This window comes from Rhinopithecus roxellana, chromosome 13 (assembly GCF_007565055.1).
Source record: "Rhinopithecus roxellana isolate Shanxi Qingling chromosome 13, ASM756505v1, whole genome shotgun sequence".
Taxonomy (NCBI): Eukaryota; Metazoa; Chordata; class Mammalia; order Primates; family Cercopithecidae; genus Rhinopithecus; species Rhinopithecus roxellana.
Genome location: NC_044561.1, coordinates 103,949,707 through 103,964,923, shown reverse-complemented (window position 1 = coordinate 103,964,923; position 15,217 = coordinate 103,949,707). Strand labels below are relative to the sequence as shown.

Below are 15,217 nucleotides of genomic sequence, written 5' to 3'. Positions count from 1 at the left end.
ATCTCTGTGTGGAGCATAGACTGAGGGGGTTGTCAAGACTGGAAGTGGGCCCAGGCAGGGGTCACTAGTGAGCAAATTGGTAGGTGAGACCTGAGGCCAACTGGAGATGGCATGCCCTGACGGAGCAGCCACTCGCCCATTTGGGACCGGTTGGAAATGTAGGCCCAGTGTGGCAGAGGAGGTGCCTTAGAAGGCCAGCATCATTTATTTTTGTATACCTGGTACCTAGCAAAATGCCATGTGCACTGAGGTGCTAACTTGACTGAAGGAATCCTCAACACTAAGCCAGTAGAGAGCAGTGACCCATGAATCTCAGCCCTCGCACAAGCACACTCCATTCAGTCACTCCAAGTTCTCAACCTTCCCAGGGCTTCCATCACACCTGAAACAAAGTCCCCACTCCTTACCCTGGTCAGCAAGGTCTAGTGGGATCTGGCTCTAACACTTTCTGGCCTCCTCCCCACCCCTGTCCCCTGCACACTTCACTCCAGTCTCACTGGCCTCCTTGCTGTTCCTCCAATGTCTCCTGCCACAGGAGTCTGCTGTTCCCACTTGCGTGGAGCACCTGATCCCAGGTCAGCGCCTGCCTCACTCCATCATTTCACAACCATGACTCCCCTCAAATGTCACCTCCTAGGGGTGGTAGAGAGGCAAGAATCAGCCAGTAACTCATTCGTTTTACACACACACACACGGAACTTACTTTTGTTGTTGTTGTTGTTGAGACGGAGTCTCTGTCACCCAGGCTGGAGTGCAGTGGTGTGATTTCTGCTCACTGCAACCTCTGCCTCCCGGGTTCAAACAATTCTCATGCCTCAGCCTCCTGAGTAACTGGGATTACAGGTGTGTGCCACCACACCTGGCTAATTTTTGTATTTTTAGTAGAGACAGGGTTTCACCATGTTGGCCAGGCTGGTCTTGAACTCCTGACCTCAGGTGATCCACCCGCCTCAGCCTCCCAAAGTGCTGGGATTATAGGCATGAGCCACCACACCCAGCCTGGAACTTCTTTCTTACATATTTCTAGGTGCCAGACACCAGTTTTGGATTCTGGCTCCACCACTGACACAGATGGGTGACCTTGATCTAGTCCCTGGGTCCTTGGCCCTTGGGCACAGCTTCTTGGCCTGTAAATGGGGAGAGACAGCCTGCATTGCAGAATTGTTGGGAGGATTAAAGGACAAATTGGGTACAACACTTACTTATAAAAGTATGTTCTAAGTGTCCCTCTCCCTGCCCCACAGGCTGCTGCACCCTGGGCTGGGTAGTTTAGCCCACAGCTCCTCCTTCCCCCTATCATGTGCTTCCCTTCTGACTTAGATTCCCGGCAGAGGGCTGTTGATCACAACCTCCTGGGCCCAGAGTCGCACCCCCTGCAGTAGAGGACAGGGACAAGGCCTCACAGACCCCATCATGGAGGCCTCTCAGTCCTGCGTCATTGTTACCCTATCTTCTCTGCCGTGCTCTTCTCATCACCAACCTGCCCACCAGAGACTCCCTCCAGAGGGAGGAGCCTCTGGCTGAAGTCCCAGGACCCAATCTACCCCTGAATTGGCCCCAAATCACCCTGGGGATTTAGCCCTGGGCTTCCTTGTCCCTCCCTCTGGTGCAGCAGTAGAAAGTCTGAGGCCTAGTGTCTCCACACTCCACACTACCCTCAGACTCAACTCCAAGCTCCTCGCGGCTTCCAGGCCACACATGGTCTGGCTCCTGCTCACCCCCACACCATCATCTCCCCCATGCCCTCTTCTCCTGCACTCTGCTCCAGCCACCTGGCTTCCATCAGTTCCCTGACCCTGCCCATCTCGTTCCCACCTTGGATTCTGGAGAAAGTGCTACTTACTGACCTCAGGGCACTTTCCTCCTCTCTGCCTGTTTTCTGAGCAGTAACGTGGTTTGGTTATCACCAACTGAGGGTCAAGAAAGAGGACCACCCTTAGCCCTTTACCTGGCCCAGAGTGGGCACAGATGGCTACAGTTTTTCATGTCACCAAGGCCATAGCATGCAGATGGCCCCTTTCCCCACCCACCTACATTACTCTGAGGATTCACACTGCACCTTCCTTCTCTCTCCCTGCAGGACACTTTTGTGGAACTCTATGGGAACAATGCAGCAGCCGAGAGCCGAAAGGGCCAGGAGCGCTTCAACCGCTGGTTCCTGACGGGCATGACTGTGGCCGGCGTGGTTCTGCTGGGCTCACTCTTCAGTCGGAAATGACCAGACACTGACTATCCACTCTACCCTCCCACCCTATGCCCCACCACATCCTCCGTCCAGCTGCCATTGCCACCAGGAGAACCACTATATGCAGGCTATGCCCACCTACCCACCACAGGGTTGGGCCCAGATCTGGTTCCCTGCAGTTAGTTTTCTAGAATTTATCACACTTCTGTGAGACCCCCACACCTCAGTTCCCTTGGCCTCAGAATTCATAAAATTTCCACAAAATCTGTCCCAAGGAGGCTGGCAGGTATGGAAGGGTTTGTGGCTGGGGGCAGGAGGGCCCTACCTGATTGGTGCAACCCTTACCCTTTAGCCTCCCTGAAAATGTTTTTCTGCCAGGGAGCTTGAAAGTTTTCAGAACCTCTTCCCCAGAAAGGAGACTAGATTGCCTTTGTTTTGATGTTTGTGGCCTCAGAATTGATCATTTTCCCTCCCTCTCTCCCCACACTAACCTGGGTTCCCTTTCCTTCCATCCCTACCCCCTAAGAGCCATTTAGGGGCCACTTTTGACTAGGGATTCAGGCTGCTTGGGATAAAGATGCAAGGACCAGGACTCCCTCCTCACCTCTGGACTGGCTAGAGTCCTCACTCCCAGTCCACATGTCCTCCAGAAGCCTCTGGCTAGAGGCCAGCCCCACCCAGGAGGGAGGGGGCTATAGCTGCAGGAAGCACCCCATGCCAATGCTAGGGTGGCCCTTGCAGTTCAGCACCACCCTAGTCCCTTCCCCTCCCTGGCTCCCATGACCATGACTGAGGGACCAACTGGGCCCAAGACAGGTGCCCCAGAGCTGTTGATGGCCTCAGCTGCCTCACTTCCTACAAGAGCAGCCTGTGGCACCACAGGCTTGGGCTGCTCCTCATGGCGGGTTCAGGGGACTCAGCCCTGAGGTGAAAGGAAGCTATCAGGAACAGCTATGAGCCCCAGGGTCTTCCCTACCTCAGGCAGGACGGGCAGGAAGGAGAGCCTGCTGCATGGGGTGGGGTAGGGCTGACTAGAAGGGCCAGTCCTGCCTGGCCAGGCAGATCTGTGCCCCACGCCTGTCCAGCCTGGGGAGCCAAGCTACCAAGGTCAGAGTGGCCTGGCCAGGAGCTCTTCAGGCCTCCCTCTCTTTTCTCCACCCTTGGCCTGTCTCATCCCCAGGGGTCCCAGCCACCCCCGGCGCTCTGCTGTACATATTCGAGACTAGTTTTTATTCCTTGTGAAGATGATATACTATTTTTGTTAAGCGTGTCTGTATTTATGTGTGAGGAGCTGCTGGCTTGCAGTGCGCGTGCACGTGGAGAGCTGGTGCCCGGAGATTGGACGGCCTGATGCTCCCTCCCCTGCCCTGGTCCAGGGAAGCTGGCCGAGGGTCCTGGCTCCTGAGGGGCACCTGCCCCTCCCCCAACCCCCACCCCACACTTGTTCCAGCTCTTTGAAATAGTCTGTGTGAAGGTGAAAGTGCAGTTCAGTAATAAACTGTGTTTACTCAGTGAACAAAGAGCCTGGGCTCTTGTGTGCTCTGGGATGGGGAAAGGAGGGGCCACTGGAGAGCTGGGTACTGGTCCTGGCTCTGCCACCCGCAGGGGAGGGCCTTGGACAAGTCCTTCCTTCCTTCTGGGCCTGTGGTTTTACTGAGCACATGCTGTGTGCTGGGCACTGGGGCTGCATGTGAATGGGACAGAGAGTCTCTGCCCTCAGGAGCTGACATTCTAGTGGGAGACACAGCCACTTGGCAAGTGTTTACTGAGCTCTGCTCTACACAGACATAGTCCTGGGCACTGGGGACTTCTTCAAACAAAATCTTTGCCTTTACATAGCATTAATTCTAGTGGAGGAGACAGACACAAGTACGGCTCTGGCTGCTGTAGGGTGTCGGGGAAAGGTGTGATGCCTTTCCTCACCCATCAGAAGATTCTGTGACTGACATTCCTATAACAAAAGAAAAACAAAGTGGCAGTTCACACCCTGTAATCTCAATACTTTGCAGGTGGAGGATGGGTTGCTTAAGGTCAGGAGTTCAAGATCAGCCTGGCCAACAAAGTGAGACCCTGTCTCTATAAAAAAAATTTTAAATTAGCCAACCCAGCAAGGCCAGTCCAGATTCTTGTTGGCCTCTGTGTAGCATTCCTTCCTCCCCGGTATAGGAGACAAGACATAGGTCAGAGTATTTATTTTTTAAGAAGGTCTCATCCTGTCACCCAGGCTGGAATGCAGTGGTGTGATAGATCACTGCAGCTTCAAATTCTGGGCTCAAGCGATCCTCCTGCCTCAGTCTCCTGAGCAGCTGAAATTACATGTGGGTGCCACCAAGCCTGGCTAATTTTCAAATTTTTTTTGTTGAGATGGGCATCTTGTTATGTTGCCCAGGCTGGTCTCAAACACCTGGCCTCCAGTGATCCCCACGCCCAGCCAATAATTTGTGGCCAGCTTGTACATAGTAGAGCAGAGGAAGGTTACAGTACTATTTCTGTGTTTTATGAGTTGCTTTGGGGAGAGGAGTTCTAGTTTCTATAACCCACCTTGGGGAAGAGGAATGAATGCTAGTTTCTGTTACTTGCTTCAGGGGAGAAAGAGAAATGGGAGACAGCAAGCCAGGAGACAGATCTTGTTTCTGAGGCCTTCCAGCCTCCTTTAGTTCAAAGTATTCAGCATGCCAAAGTGCCATACTTGGGGGTATTGTTTTCTAAGCCCCAATAAGGGCAAAGGAGGAAAAGCAACAACCATGAGGAAGCCGTTTGGTCTTCTACCAAGACATGAAGGACTTAGCAGGGAAGCAGGGAAGAAGGGGTCAGACTTGAGATTTTTAAGGTAGATCCCACAGGATTTCAGGTGGAGTAGAGATAGCTTCAGAGAGACTCAAGGATGACAGATTTTTAGAATAGTGGTGCCATTATAGATACAAAAATGAAGTGCACGTCAGAAGCCAGTGCAACCCTAGAGACTCATAGTAAGTTTGAGCTGAGCTTGTCTGGGAGTCAGGAGTCAGGGAGGGCTCCCTGGAGAAAGTAACATGAGAGCCAGGGCCTGAAGAGTGCATCACGGTTAACTTAAAATTAAGTGGGGAAGCAGGAGAGTGGGCCTAGGGAGGAAGCAGTAAATGCACCAGATGAGCAGGCATTGTCTTCAGGCTGAAGAAAAGTTGGTGTGTCCAGAGCTAAGAGAGAGGGCGCTCCTGGGTTTCAGATGATGACAGAGGGTGGAGTGAGGGGACTGAACTTGATCCTAATGGCAGTGAGAGCCAGAGAAAGGTGGTAAGTTGGGGAGTGATACAGCCCGAGAGCCCCCAAAACGCTGGCTGATGGGTGGAGAAGGTTCCGGAGTGGGGAGCAGAGTGGAAACACGGAGATCAGTGAGGAAGCCATGGTTTCATGAATGCTCCGGTTTTGAGGATGGACAGCCAGATTTGTGTCCCAGGTCGTCATTCCTTGAGCCGTGGCTTCCAGCGAGTTACGTAGTCTCTCTGTGACCCAGCTTTCCCCTCTACAAAATGGGTGTGATGGGCAATTGAATGCGATAACCCAGAAGCGGTGGAGGAGGACTGGATGTTGAGGGTGACCGCAGAAATGGACTCGGCATCCCCCCGGGCTCTCCAGGAGAAGAGAGGAGGTGCTGCACTCTCGGAGTCCCGCGTGACCGCGGCCGGCGGTCCAGGAGGGATCTGGGAAAAACGGTCAGGCGCTCCAGCCGGAGGGCGGCCCTGGAGGTGGGACCTGCCCTGGGCGCCCCACCCCGCCCCGCCCGCTTTTCGGAATGGGCTTGACTGCCCCCTGGTGGCCACAGGATGCGACCTGAGAGCCAGCCCCAGCCCAAACTGCTCCGGCTCGGTGTGCACGACCTCACTCGCTGGGCCACATTTCCCCAGTGCCTTCCACCCTCTACCCTACTCACCAGAAAGACAGCTATACTTCCAACCCTTAGGTACTGGATTCAGAGCTTGTATGGGCTCTCTGGGGCTCAGAATCGCCATCTTGTTTGGTTCAAGACCAAAGCCTCCAGCTCCCACTCACCGCCCCCCACGATGTGTCCCCAGCTCCTGCCCCTAGCCATAGCCGTTGAAGTCCCTTCTTCAGATTCTCCATGTGCTTCCAGAAATGTCTTCACTAGCCTTTTTTTTTTTTTTTTTTTTTTTTTTTTTTTTTTTTTTTGAGAGTGGTTCCCACTCGGTTGCACAAGCTGGAGTGCAGTAGTGTGATCATAGCTCACTGCAGCCTCGACTTCCTGGGCTCAGGTGATCCTCCCACCTCAGCCTCCCAGGTAGCCGCGACTACAGGAGCACGCCACCATACCTAGCTAATTTTTTTAGATTTTCTGTAGAGGCAGGGTTTTGCCATGTTGCCCAGGCTGGTCTCGAACTCTTGGTCTCAAAACATCACTTGGCCCCAGCCTCCCAAAGTGTTGGCATTACAGGCGTGAGCCTCTGCGCCCAGCCCAGAAACATCTTTTCACATATTAGCACAGATATAAATATATTTTGATCCTCCACTAATTTTTTACACAAATGGTAACATACTAAACACACTTTCCCTTGCTTTTTCCACCTGCATACTGTATCTTGTAGAGGTTTCTTTTTTTTTTTTTTTTTCTTTTTTTTCCTTTGAGACGGAGTCTCATTCTGTTGCCCAAGCGGAAAGTGCAGTGGCATGATCTCGGCTCACTACAACCTCCACCTTCCAGGTTCGAGAATTGCAATCTCCGCCATCTGGGTACAAGCAGTTCTCCTGTCTCAGCCTCCCAAGTAACTGGGAATACAGGCGCACACCACCACGCCCAGCTAATTTTTATGATTGTAGTAGACACGGGGTTTCACCATATTGGTCAGGCTAGTCTCAAACTCCTGACCTCAGGTGATCCGCCCACCTCGGCCTCCCAAAGTGCTGGGATTACAGGCTTGAGCCACCTAGACCGGCCCTGTAGACGTTTCCATATTCAGACGTGAATCCCCATGTACTCACCAGGCAGTTTCAACAATTATCGACTGATGTCACCTTTATTCTTTTTTTCTAGCTGTGCGGTATTCCACAAGTTTTTAACCAGACCTCTCCGTGATTCCCAACTTTATATATTGCCATGGAACATGCTTGGAATTGCACAGACGGAAAGCTGGAGGGGATTGGGACTCTCTATGTGGTTCCTGGGGAAAAACTCATTCCATTTCCATATAGTACATATTTATGATGAAAGAAATGAAATACAATATATTTCCTAGAGAAAATATGAAGTATTAACTTTAATTAAAACATCTAAATACATGAGATATTTTTAAATTTTTTCTTTAAAAACTTGACTTTGGTCCTGTAAATGCAACTTTTTATATGAGGTTTTATTATTGAAATGGCTCGGCCGGGAACAGTGGTTCACGCCTGTAATCCCAGCACTTTGGGAGGCTGAGGTGAGCGGATCATGAGATCAGGAGTTTGAGACCATCCTGGCCAGCATGGTGAAACCCCGTCTCTATTAAAAAAAAAAAAAAATACAAAAAATTAGCCGGGAATAGTGGCATGTGCTTGTAATCCCAGCTACTCTGGAGGCTGAGGCAGGAGAATAGCTTGAACCCAGGAGGCGGAGGTTGCAGTGAGCTGAGATCGCACCACTGCACTCCAGCCTGGGTGACAGAGCGCAACTCCGTCAAAAAAAAAAAAAAAGGAAGGGAGGAAGGGGAAGGGAGGAAGGGGAAGGGAGGGGAGGGGAGGGGAGGACTGGCCTCACACAGGGTTCAGTATGGTGGCTCATAAGGAAGGAAGGAAGGATGGAAGGGCTCACACAGGGCTCAGCATGGTGGCTCATGCCTGTAATCCCAGCACTTCGGGATGGGTGAAACCCTGTCTCTACTAAAAATACAAAAATTAGCTGTGCGTGGTGGCCCACATCTGTAGTCCTAGCTACTCGAGAGGCTGAGGCAGGAGAAATACTTGAAACCAGGAAGCAGAGGTTGCAGTGAGCTGAGATTATACCACTGCACTCCAGCCTAGGTCACAGAGCAAGACTCTATCTCAAAAAAAAAAAAAAAAGAGAGAGAGACTTCGTAATCTCAAGTAGGAAATAAAAGAAAAATGTAAACCATTCCAAAGCTTACTATTGAAATTATATTTAAACATTCTAATATCTCTTCCTTTCTTTAATTGACAAATTAATGTTAATATTTCTTGTATTCAGTTGGATTTGAAATCAATCCAAATGTACGTTTTCGTTTTGAATATTTTAAACTAATGAGTTCAGAACACAGGAAAAGATACAAATCTTTCAAACTCTTCTTTCTTTCTTTACCATTATAACTGTTATTAAAACTAGGCGGCCGGGCGCAGTGGCTCAAGCCTGTAATCCCAGCACTTTGGGAGGCCGAGACGGGCGGATCACGAGGTCAGGAGATCGAGACCATCCTGGCTAACATGGTGAAACCCCGTCTCTACTAAAAAAACTACAAAAAACCAGCCGGGTGACGTGGCGGTGCCTGTAGTCCCAGCTACCCGGGAGGCTGAGGCAGAAGAATGGCGTGAACCCGGGAGGCGGAGCTTGCAGTGAGCTGAGATCCGGCCACAGCACTCCAGCCTGGGTGACAGAGCGAGACTCTGTCTCAAAAAAAAAAAAAAAACCTAGGCAAGGCTGCCAGGCGAGGTGGCTCACGCCTGTAATCCCAGCACTTTGGGAAGCTGAGATGGGCAGATCACAAGGTCAGGAGATCGAGACCATCCTGGCTAACATGGTGAAACCCCAACTCTACTAAAAATACAAAAAAAATTAGCCGAGCCTGGTGGCAGGCGCCTGTAGTCCCAGCTACTCAGGAGGCTGAGGCAGTAGAATGGCATGAACCTGGGAGATGGAGCTTGCAGTGAGCCGAGATCATGCCACTGCACTCCAGCCTGGGTGACAGAGCCAGACTCGGTCTCAAAAAAAAAAAAAGAAAAAGAAAAAACTGGGCAAGGCTGTACAACACCAAGAAAGAGAGAGGAAGGAAGAAAAGAATGGAGGGAGGGAGGGAGGGAAACACAGAAGAAGGAAGAAAGGAAGGAAAAGAAAGGGAATTAATAGGTCGCTATTACTTATGAACATGTATGCTAAAGTTATAATATTAACAAATCAAACCTAACAACGTATTAAAAGAATAATATATCACAAGTTAGTAGGGTTTATTCCAGGTAAACAAGATTGACTACATATAGGAATTTTTTCTTTTTTCTTCCTTTCTTTTTTTTTTGAGATGGAGTTCAGTGGCACCATCTCAGATCACTGCAACCTCCGCCTCCAAAGTTCAAGTGATTCTCCTGCCTCAGCCTCCCAAGTAGCTGGAATTGCAAGCATGCACCACCATGCCAGGCTAATTTTTGTATTTTTAATAGAGACAGGGTTTCACCATGTTGGCCAGGCTGGTCTTGGACTCTTGACCTCAAGTGATCTGCCTGCCTTGGCCTCCCAAAGTACTGGAATTGCAGACATGAGCCACCGCACCCAGCCAGGAAATTTATCTATGTAATTTATTGTGTTGAAAAATTAACAAAGAAAATACTTATGATTATTTCAGGAGATATCAAAATAGTATTTTCTAAAATTCAGCACCTGTTCATGGTTTTGTTTTGTTTTGTTTGAGATGGAGTCTCGGTCTGTTGCCCAGGCTGGAGTGCAATGGTGCCATCTCGGCTTGCCACAGCCTCCGCCTCCCGGGTTCAAGCAATTCTCCTGCCTCAGCCTCCTGAGTAGCTGGGATTACAGGTGCCTGCCACCATGTCCAGCTAATTTTTGTATTTTTAGTAGCAACGGAGTTTCGCTATGTTGGCAAGGCTGGTCTTTTTTTTTTTTTTTTTTTTTTTTTTTTTTTTTTTTTTTTTTTGAGACGGAGTCTCGCTCTGTCACCCAGGCTGGAGTGCAGTGGCCGGATCTCAGCTCACTGCAAGCTCCGCCTCCCGGGTTTACGCCATTCTCCTGCCTCAGCCTCCCGAGTAGCTGGGATTACAAGCGCCTGCCACCTCGCCCGGCTAGTTTTTTGTATTTTTTAGTAGAGACGGGGTTTCACCGTGTTAGCCAGGATGGTCTCGATCTCCTGACCTCATGATCCGCCCGTCTCGGCCTCCCAAAGTGCTGGGATTACAGGCTTGAGCCACCGCGCCCGGCCAAGGCTGGTCTTAAACTCCTGACCTCAGGTGATCTGCCCGCCTCAGCCTCCCAAAGTGCTGGGGTTACAGGCATGAGCCACGGTGCCCAGCCAACACCTGTTCGTGATTTATTAAATTATTAAAAAAAAGGTTTTTAGCCAGCTTTCACTTCTTTGTAGTCTTCTGAGTTCTGTAGAAGTTTAAGATAATAATTTTGTATATTGCTTGTGCAATTTTTTTTTTTTTTAATGGAGACATGGTTTCCTTATGTTGCCCAGGCTGGTCTGGAACTCCTGGGCTCAAGTGATCCTCCTGCCTCGACCCCTCCAAAGTGCAGGGATTACAGATGTGAACTACCATGCCTGGCTCACTTGTGCAATTTTTAAAAATTAACAAATCATGCAGAAAACCCGGCAACTTATGTCATGATTAAATTTATTACATAGGCCAGGTGTGGTGGCTCACACCTGTAATTCCAGCAGTTTGGGAGGCTGAGGTGGGCAGATTGCTTGAACCCAGGAGTTCCAGACCAGCCTGGGCAACATGGCAAAACCCTATCTTTACAAAAAAAATACAAAAATTAGCTGGGCTTGGTGGCACGTGCCTGTATTCCCCACTAATAGGGAGTCTGAGGTGGGATAGTCACTTAAGCCCAGAAGGTTGAGGCTGCAGTGAGCTGTGATCACACCACTGAACTCCAGCCTGGACGACAGAGCAAGACCCTGACTCAGAAAATAAAATAAAATGGGCTGGCTGCGGTGGCTCTCACCTGTAATTCCAGCACTTTGAGAGGCTGAGGCAGGCAGATCACTTGAGGTCAGGAGTTTGAGACCAGCCTGGCCAACATGGTGAAACCCCATTTCTACTAAAAATACAAAAAAATTTTAGCTAGGTGTGGTGGTGCGCACCTATAATCCCAGCTGCTCTGGAGGCTGAGGCAGGAGAATTGCTTGAACCCAGGAGGTGGAGGTTGCAGTGAGCTGAGATCACACCATTGTATTCCAGCCTGGGTGATGGAGCAAGAGGCTGTCTCAAAAAAAGAAAGAAAGAAAGAAAGAAAGAAAGAAAGAAAGAAAGAAAGAAAGAAAGAAAGAAAGAAAGGAAGGAAGGAAGGAAGGAAGGAAGGAAGGAAGGAAGGAAGGAAGGAAGGAAGGAAGGAAGGAAGGAAGGAAGGAAGGAAGGAAGGAAGGAAGGAAGGAGGGAAGGAAAGAACAATAAAATAAAATAATTCATTACATAATGCTCAGCTTTCTATTTTTCTATCTCTACCATCATAGTCTTTGTCATGAGGCAAAAATAACAATAACTATTTCTTAATATATTGAAAATAATAGAAATGGGCCATGCGTGCTGGCTCGCGCCTGTAATCCCAGCACTTTGGGAGGCCGAGGCGGGCAGATCACCCGAGGTCAAGAGTTCAAGACCAGCCTGGCCAACATGGCAACATGGTAAAACCCCATCTCTGCTAAAAATACAAAAAAATTAGCTGGGCATGGTGGCGGGCATCTGTAATCCCAGCTACTCAGGAGGCTGAGGCAGGAGAATCACTTGAACCTGGGAGGCAGATGTTGCAGTGAGCTGAGATGGCGCCATTGCCCTCCAGCCTGGGCAACAATAGCAAAACTCCATCTCAAAAAAAGAAAAAGAAAATAATAGAAATGGCTGGGCACAGCCAAGTGCGGTGACTCATGCCTGTGATCCCAGCACTTTGGGAGGCTGAGGTGGGCGGATCACCTGAGGTCAGGAGTTCGAGACCAGCCTAACCAACATGGAGAAACCTCGTCTCTACTAAAAATACAAAATTAGCCAGGCATGGTGGCGCATGCCTGTAATCCCAGCTACTCAGAAGGATGAGGCAGGAGAATCGCTTGAACCCGGGAGGTGGAGGTTACAGTGAGCAAACACCATGCCATTGTACTCCAGCCTGGGCAACAAGAGTGAAACTCCATCTCGAAAAAAAAAATAATAATAAATAAATAAAAATCAAAGAAGACATACATTTATATAGATCATATATGTTCATTTCTTTCTTTCTTTTTTTCTGAGACAGAGTCTCGCTCTGTCACCCAGGCTGGAGTGCAGTGGTGCCATCTCGGCTCACTGCAACCTCTCTCCCCTGGATTCAAGTGATTCTCCTTCCTCAGCCTCCCAAGTAGCTGGGACTACAGTGCCTACCACCATGCCCAGCTAAATTCGTATTTTTATTAGAGACAGGGTTTCACCATATTGGCCAGGCTGGTCTCGAACTCCTGACCTCAGGCAATCTGCCAGCCGTGGCCTACCAAAGTGCTGATATTACAAGCGTGAGCCACTGCACCCAGCCTGATTTTTTTTTCTTTTTTTTTTTTTTTGAGACAGAGTCTCGCTCTGTCGCCCAGGCTGGAGTGCAGTGGCGCGATCTTAGCTCACTGCAAGCCCCACCTCCCAGGTTCACACCATTCTCCTGCCTCAGCCTTCCGAGTAGCTGGAACTACAGGCGTCCACCACCTCGCCCAGCTAATTTTTTGTATTTTTAATAAAGACGGGGTTTCACCGTGTTAGCCAGGATGGTCTAGATCTCCTGACCTCGTGATCCACCCACCTCGGCCTACCAAAGTGCTGGGATTACAAGCGTGAGCCACCAGGCCCAGCCCCAGCCTGATTTTTAATTAATATGCATACACTCATGTGAGAATTCTGACCATGTTGAGTATTCTCTCCTAAATTATTTAAGCCATCTCATTTCAATAAATTCACATATAAATAATTGGTTTTAATAATTTCATTACAGAGAGTCTTGTGAATTCTTGAAGTTCTTAAATGAAATTTAAATGGCCATATTATGAACTGTTAACATGTCAATGTTAAAATTTGAGGAAGTCATTTTTAAAACACTAAGATAGGCCAGGCACGATGACTCACGCCTGTAATCCCAGCACTTTGGGAGGCCGAGGCGGGCGGATCACGAGGTCAGGAGTTTGAGACCAGCCTGGTCAAAATGGTGAAACCCTGTCTCTACTGAAAATACAAAAATTAGCTGGGCGTGGTGGTGCATGCCTGTAATCCCAGCTACTGGGGAGGCTGAGGCAGGAGAATGGCTTGAACCTAGGAGGCGGAGGTTGTAGTGAGCCAAGATTGTGCCACTGTACTCCAGTCTGGGTGACAGAGGAAGACTCCGTCTCAAAAAAAAAAAAAAAAAAAAAAACCCACTAAGATATTGCCAAGTGCAGTGGCTCATGCCTGTAATCCCAGCACTTTGGGAGGCCGAGGCAGGCGGATCACAAGGTCAGGAGATCGAGACCACGGTGAAACCCTGTCTCTACTAAAAATACAAAAAATTAGCCAGGCACGGTGGTGGGTGCCTGTAGTCCCAGCTACTCAGGAGGCTGAGGCAGGAGAATGGCGTGAACCTGGGAGGCGGAACTTGCAGTGAGCCAAGATCGCACCACTGTGCTCCAGCCTGGGAGACAGAGTGAGACTCCGTCTCAATAAATAAATAAATAAATAAATAAATAAATAAATAAATAAATAAAAAATAATAATAAAACACTAAGATACCAAGAATGTGGACATAAAGCAAGAAAAAGTTTTTCTGAATATAAAATAGAAAATAATATAAATATAACATAGTGGCCTGGCCAATGAGATGGTTTGTAAACTTGTTGCTGAATAGGAAATGACCAGTACCCATGTCAGCAAGTACCCACGTCAGGCTCTAATTGCACTGATGTAAAAAACAAGCCAGGCGTGGAGGCTCATGCCTGTAATCCCAGCACTTTTGGAGGCCAAGGTGGGCGGATCACCTGAGGTGAGGAGTTTCAGACCAGCCTGGCCAACATGGTGAAACCCCGTCTCTACTAAAAATACAAAAATTAGCCAGGCGTGGTGGCGGGTGCCTGTAGTCCCAGCTACTCAGGAGGCTGAGGCACGAGAATCACTTGAACCCAGGAGGTGGAGTTTGCGGTGAGCCAAGATCACGCCACTGTACTCCAGCCTAGGCAACAAGAGCGAAACTCTGTCTCAAAACAAACAAACAAACAAAAAGCTGGACGTGGTGGCTCACGCCTATAATCCCACTTTGGGAGAGTGACACAGGAGGATTGCTTCAGCCCGGGAGTTTGAGACCAGCCTGGGCAACACAGCAAGACTCCATCTCTACAGAAAAAAAAAAAAAACAACAACTTAAAAAACAAACAAACCTCCCCCAGAAATAACTGTTATGATTGCATTGTAAAAATAGTAATAAAATAATGATAGGGCTGTAGGTTACAAACCATTTATGAAGTGCAACATCCCTCTGCAGCTGGTTGGCTGTCCCTAAAAGGGTATATCAATCTTACCTGGACTTTGCGCCAAGCTCTCTGGGCACCTGGAAAACCAACTGTAGAGTGTAGGTGGATGGCCACTCTCCACAGCTGACCACTACAGTAGATGTCCAGAAAGGAAGAGGCCAACCTCGGCCAAGCTCAGCTCATGCTGGTGAAGCAGCAGGGGACCAGAGAAAGGATAGTGTGGTGGTTTGGAGCAGGACGGTGAAACAAGACTGCCCAGGGGAGGTAGGTGCCCTTGGACAAGTGACTTAACCTCTCTGTGCCTGAGTTTCTTTGCCTGAAAAATAGGGGTGCTAATCATGCCTACTTCATGGGGTAGTTACACAGATTTAATGCTTGTGAAGTGCTTGAGGATGGTGTCTGGCACTGTAAGTACTATTTTTTATAGTAACTACTATCAATTGTATCAGACTGTGCTGCCAAATCACCACCAAGCTCTGCCTTAGTGTAGATTTCCCCCAAAAGCAAAGCCTAGAATAAAGATTCAGGGGCAAATGGTTTAAGTGGGGAAGGAAGGACAGGGAGCCAATATAGGGTGTGATGCTGAGTAAGCTGCCACTCCAGGCAATGGGGCTCCTCCACAGGACATCCTTTGAAAAACCCGTGGAACACTGCT

The 15,217-nt window shown here is 49.2% G+C and overlaps 1 protein-coding gene across 9 annotated transcripts in view; it reads left to right on the top strand.

The window, feature by feature from the left end:
- The window catches only part of BCL2L1 (BCL2 like 1), a 66,616-nt gene extending 62,915 nt beyond the window's left edge, over positions 1-3,701 (top strand). For all 9 annotated transcript variants that reach the window (XM_030914335.1, XM_030914336.1, XM_010352794.2 and 6 more), the window contains exon 3: positions 2,081-3,701. In XM_030914335.1, the coding sequence (XP_030770195.1) occupies positions 2,081-2,218 (138 nt within the window). In that variant the 3' untranslated portion in view covers positions 2,219-3,701. The remainder of the gene's footprint in view (positions 1-2,080) is intronic.
- Positions 3,702-15,217: the final 11,516 nt, after the last annotated feature.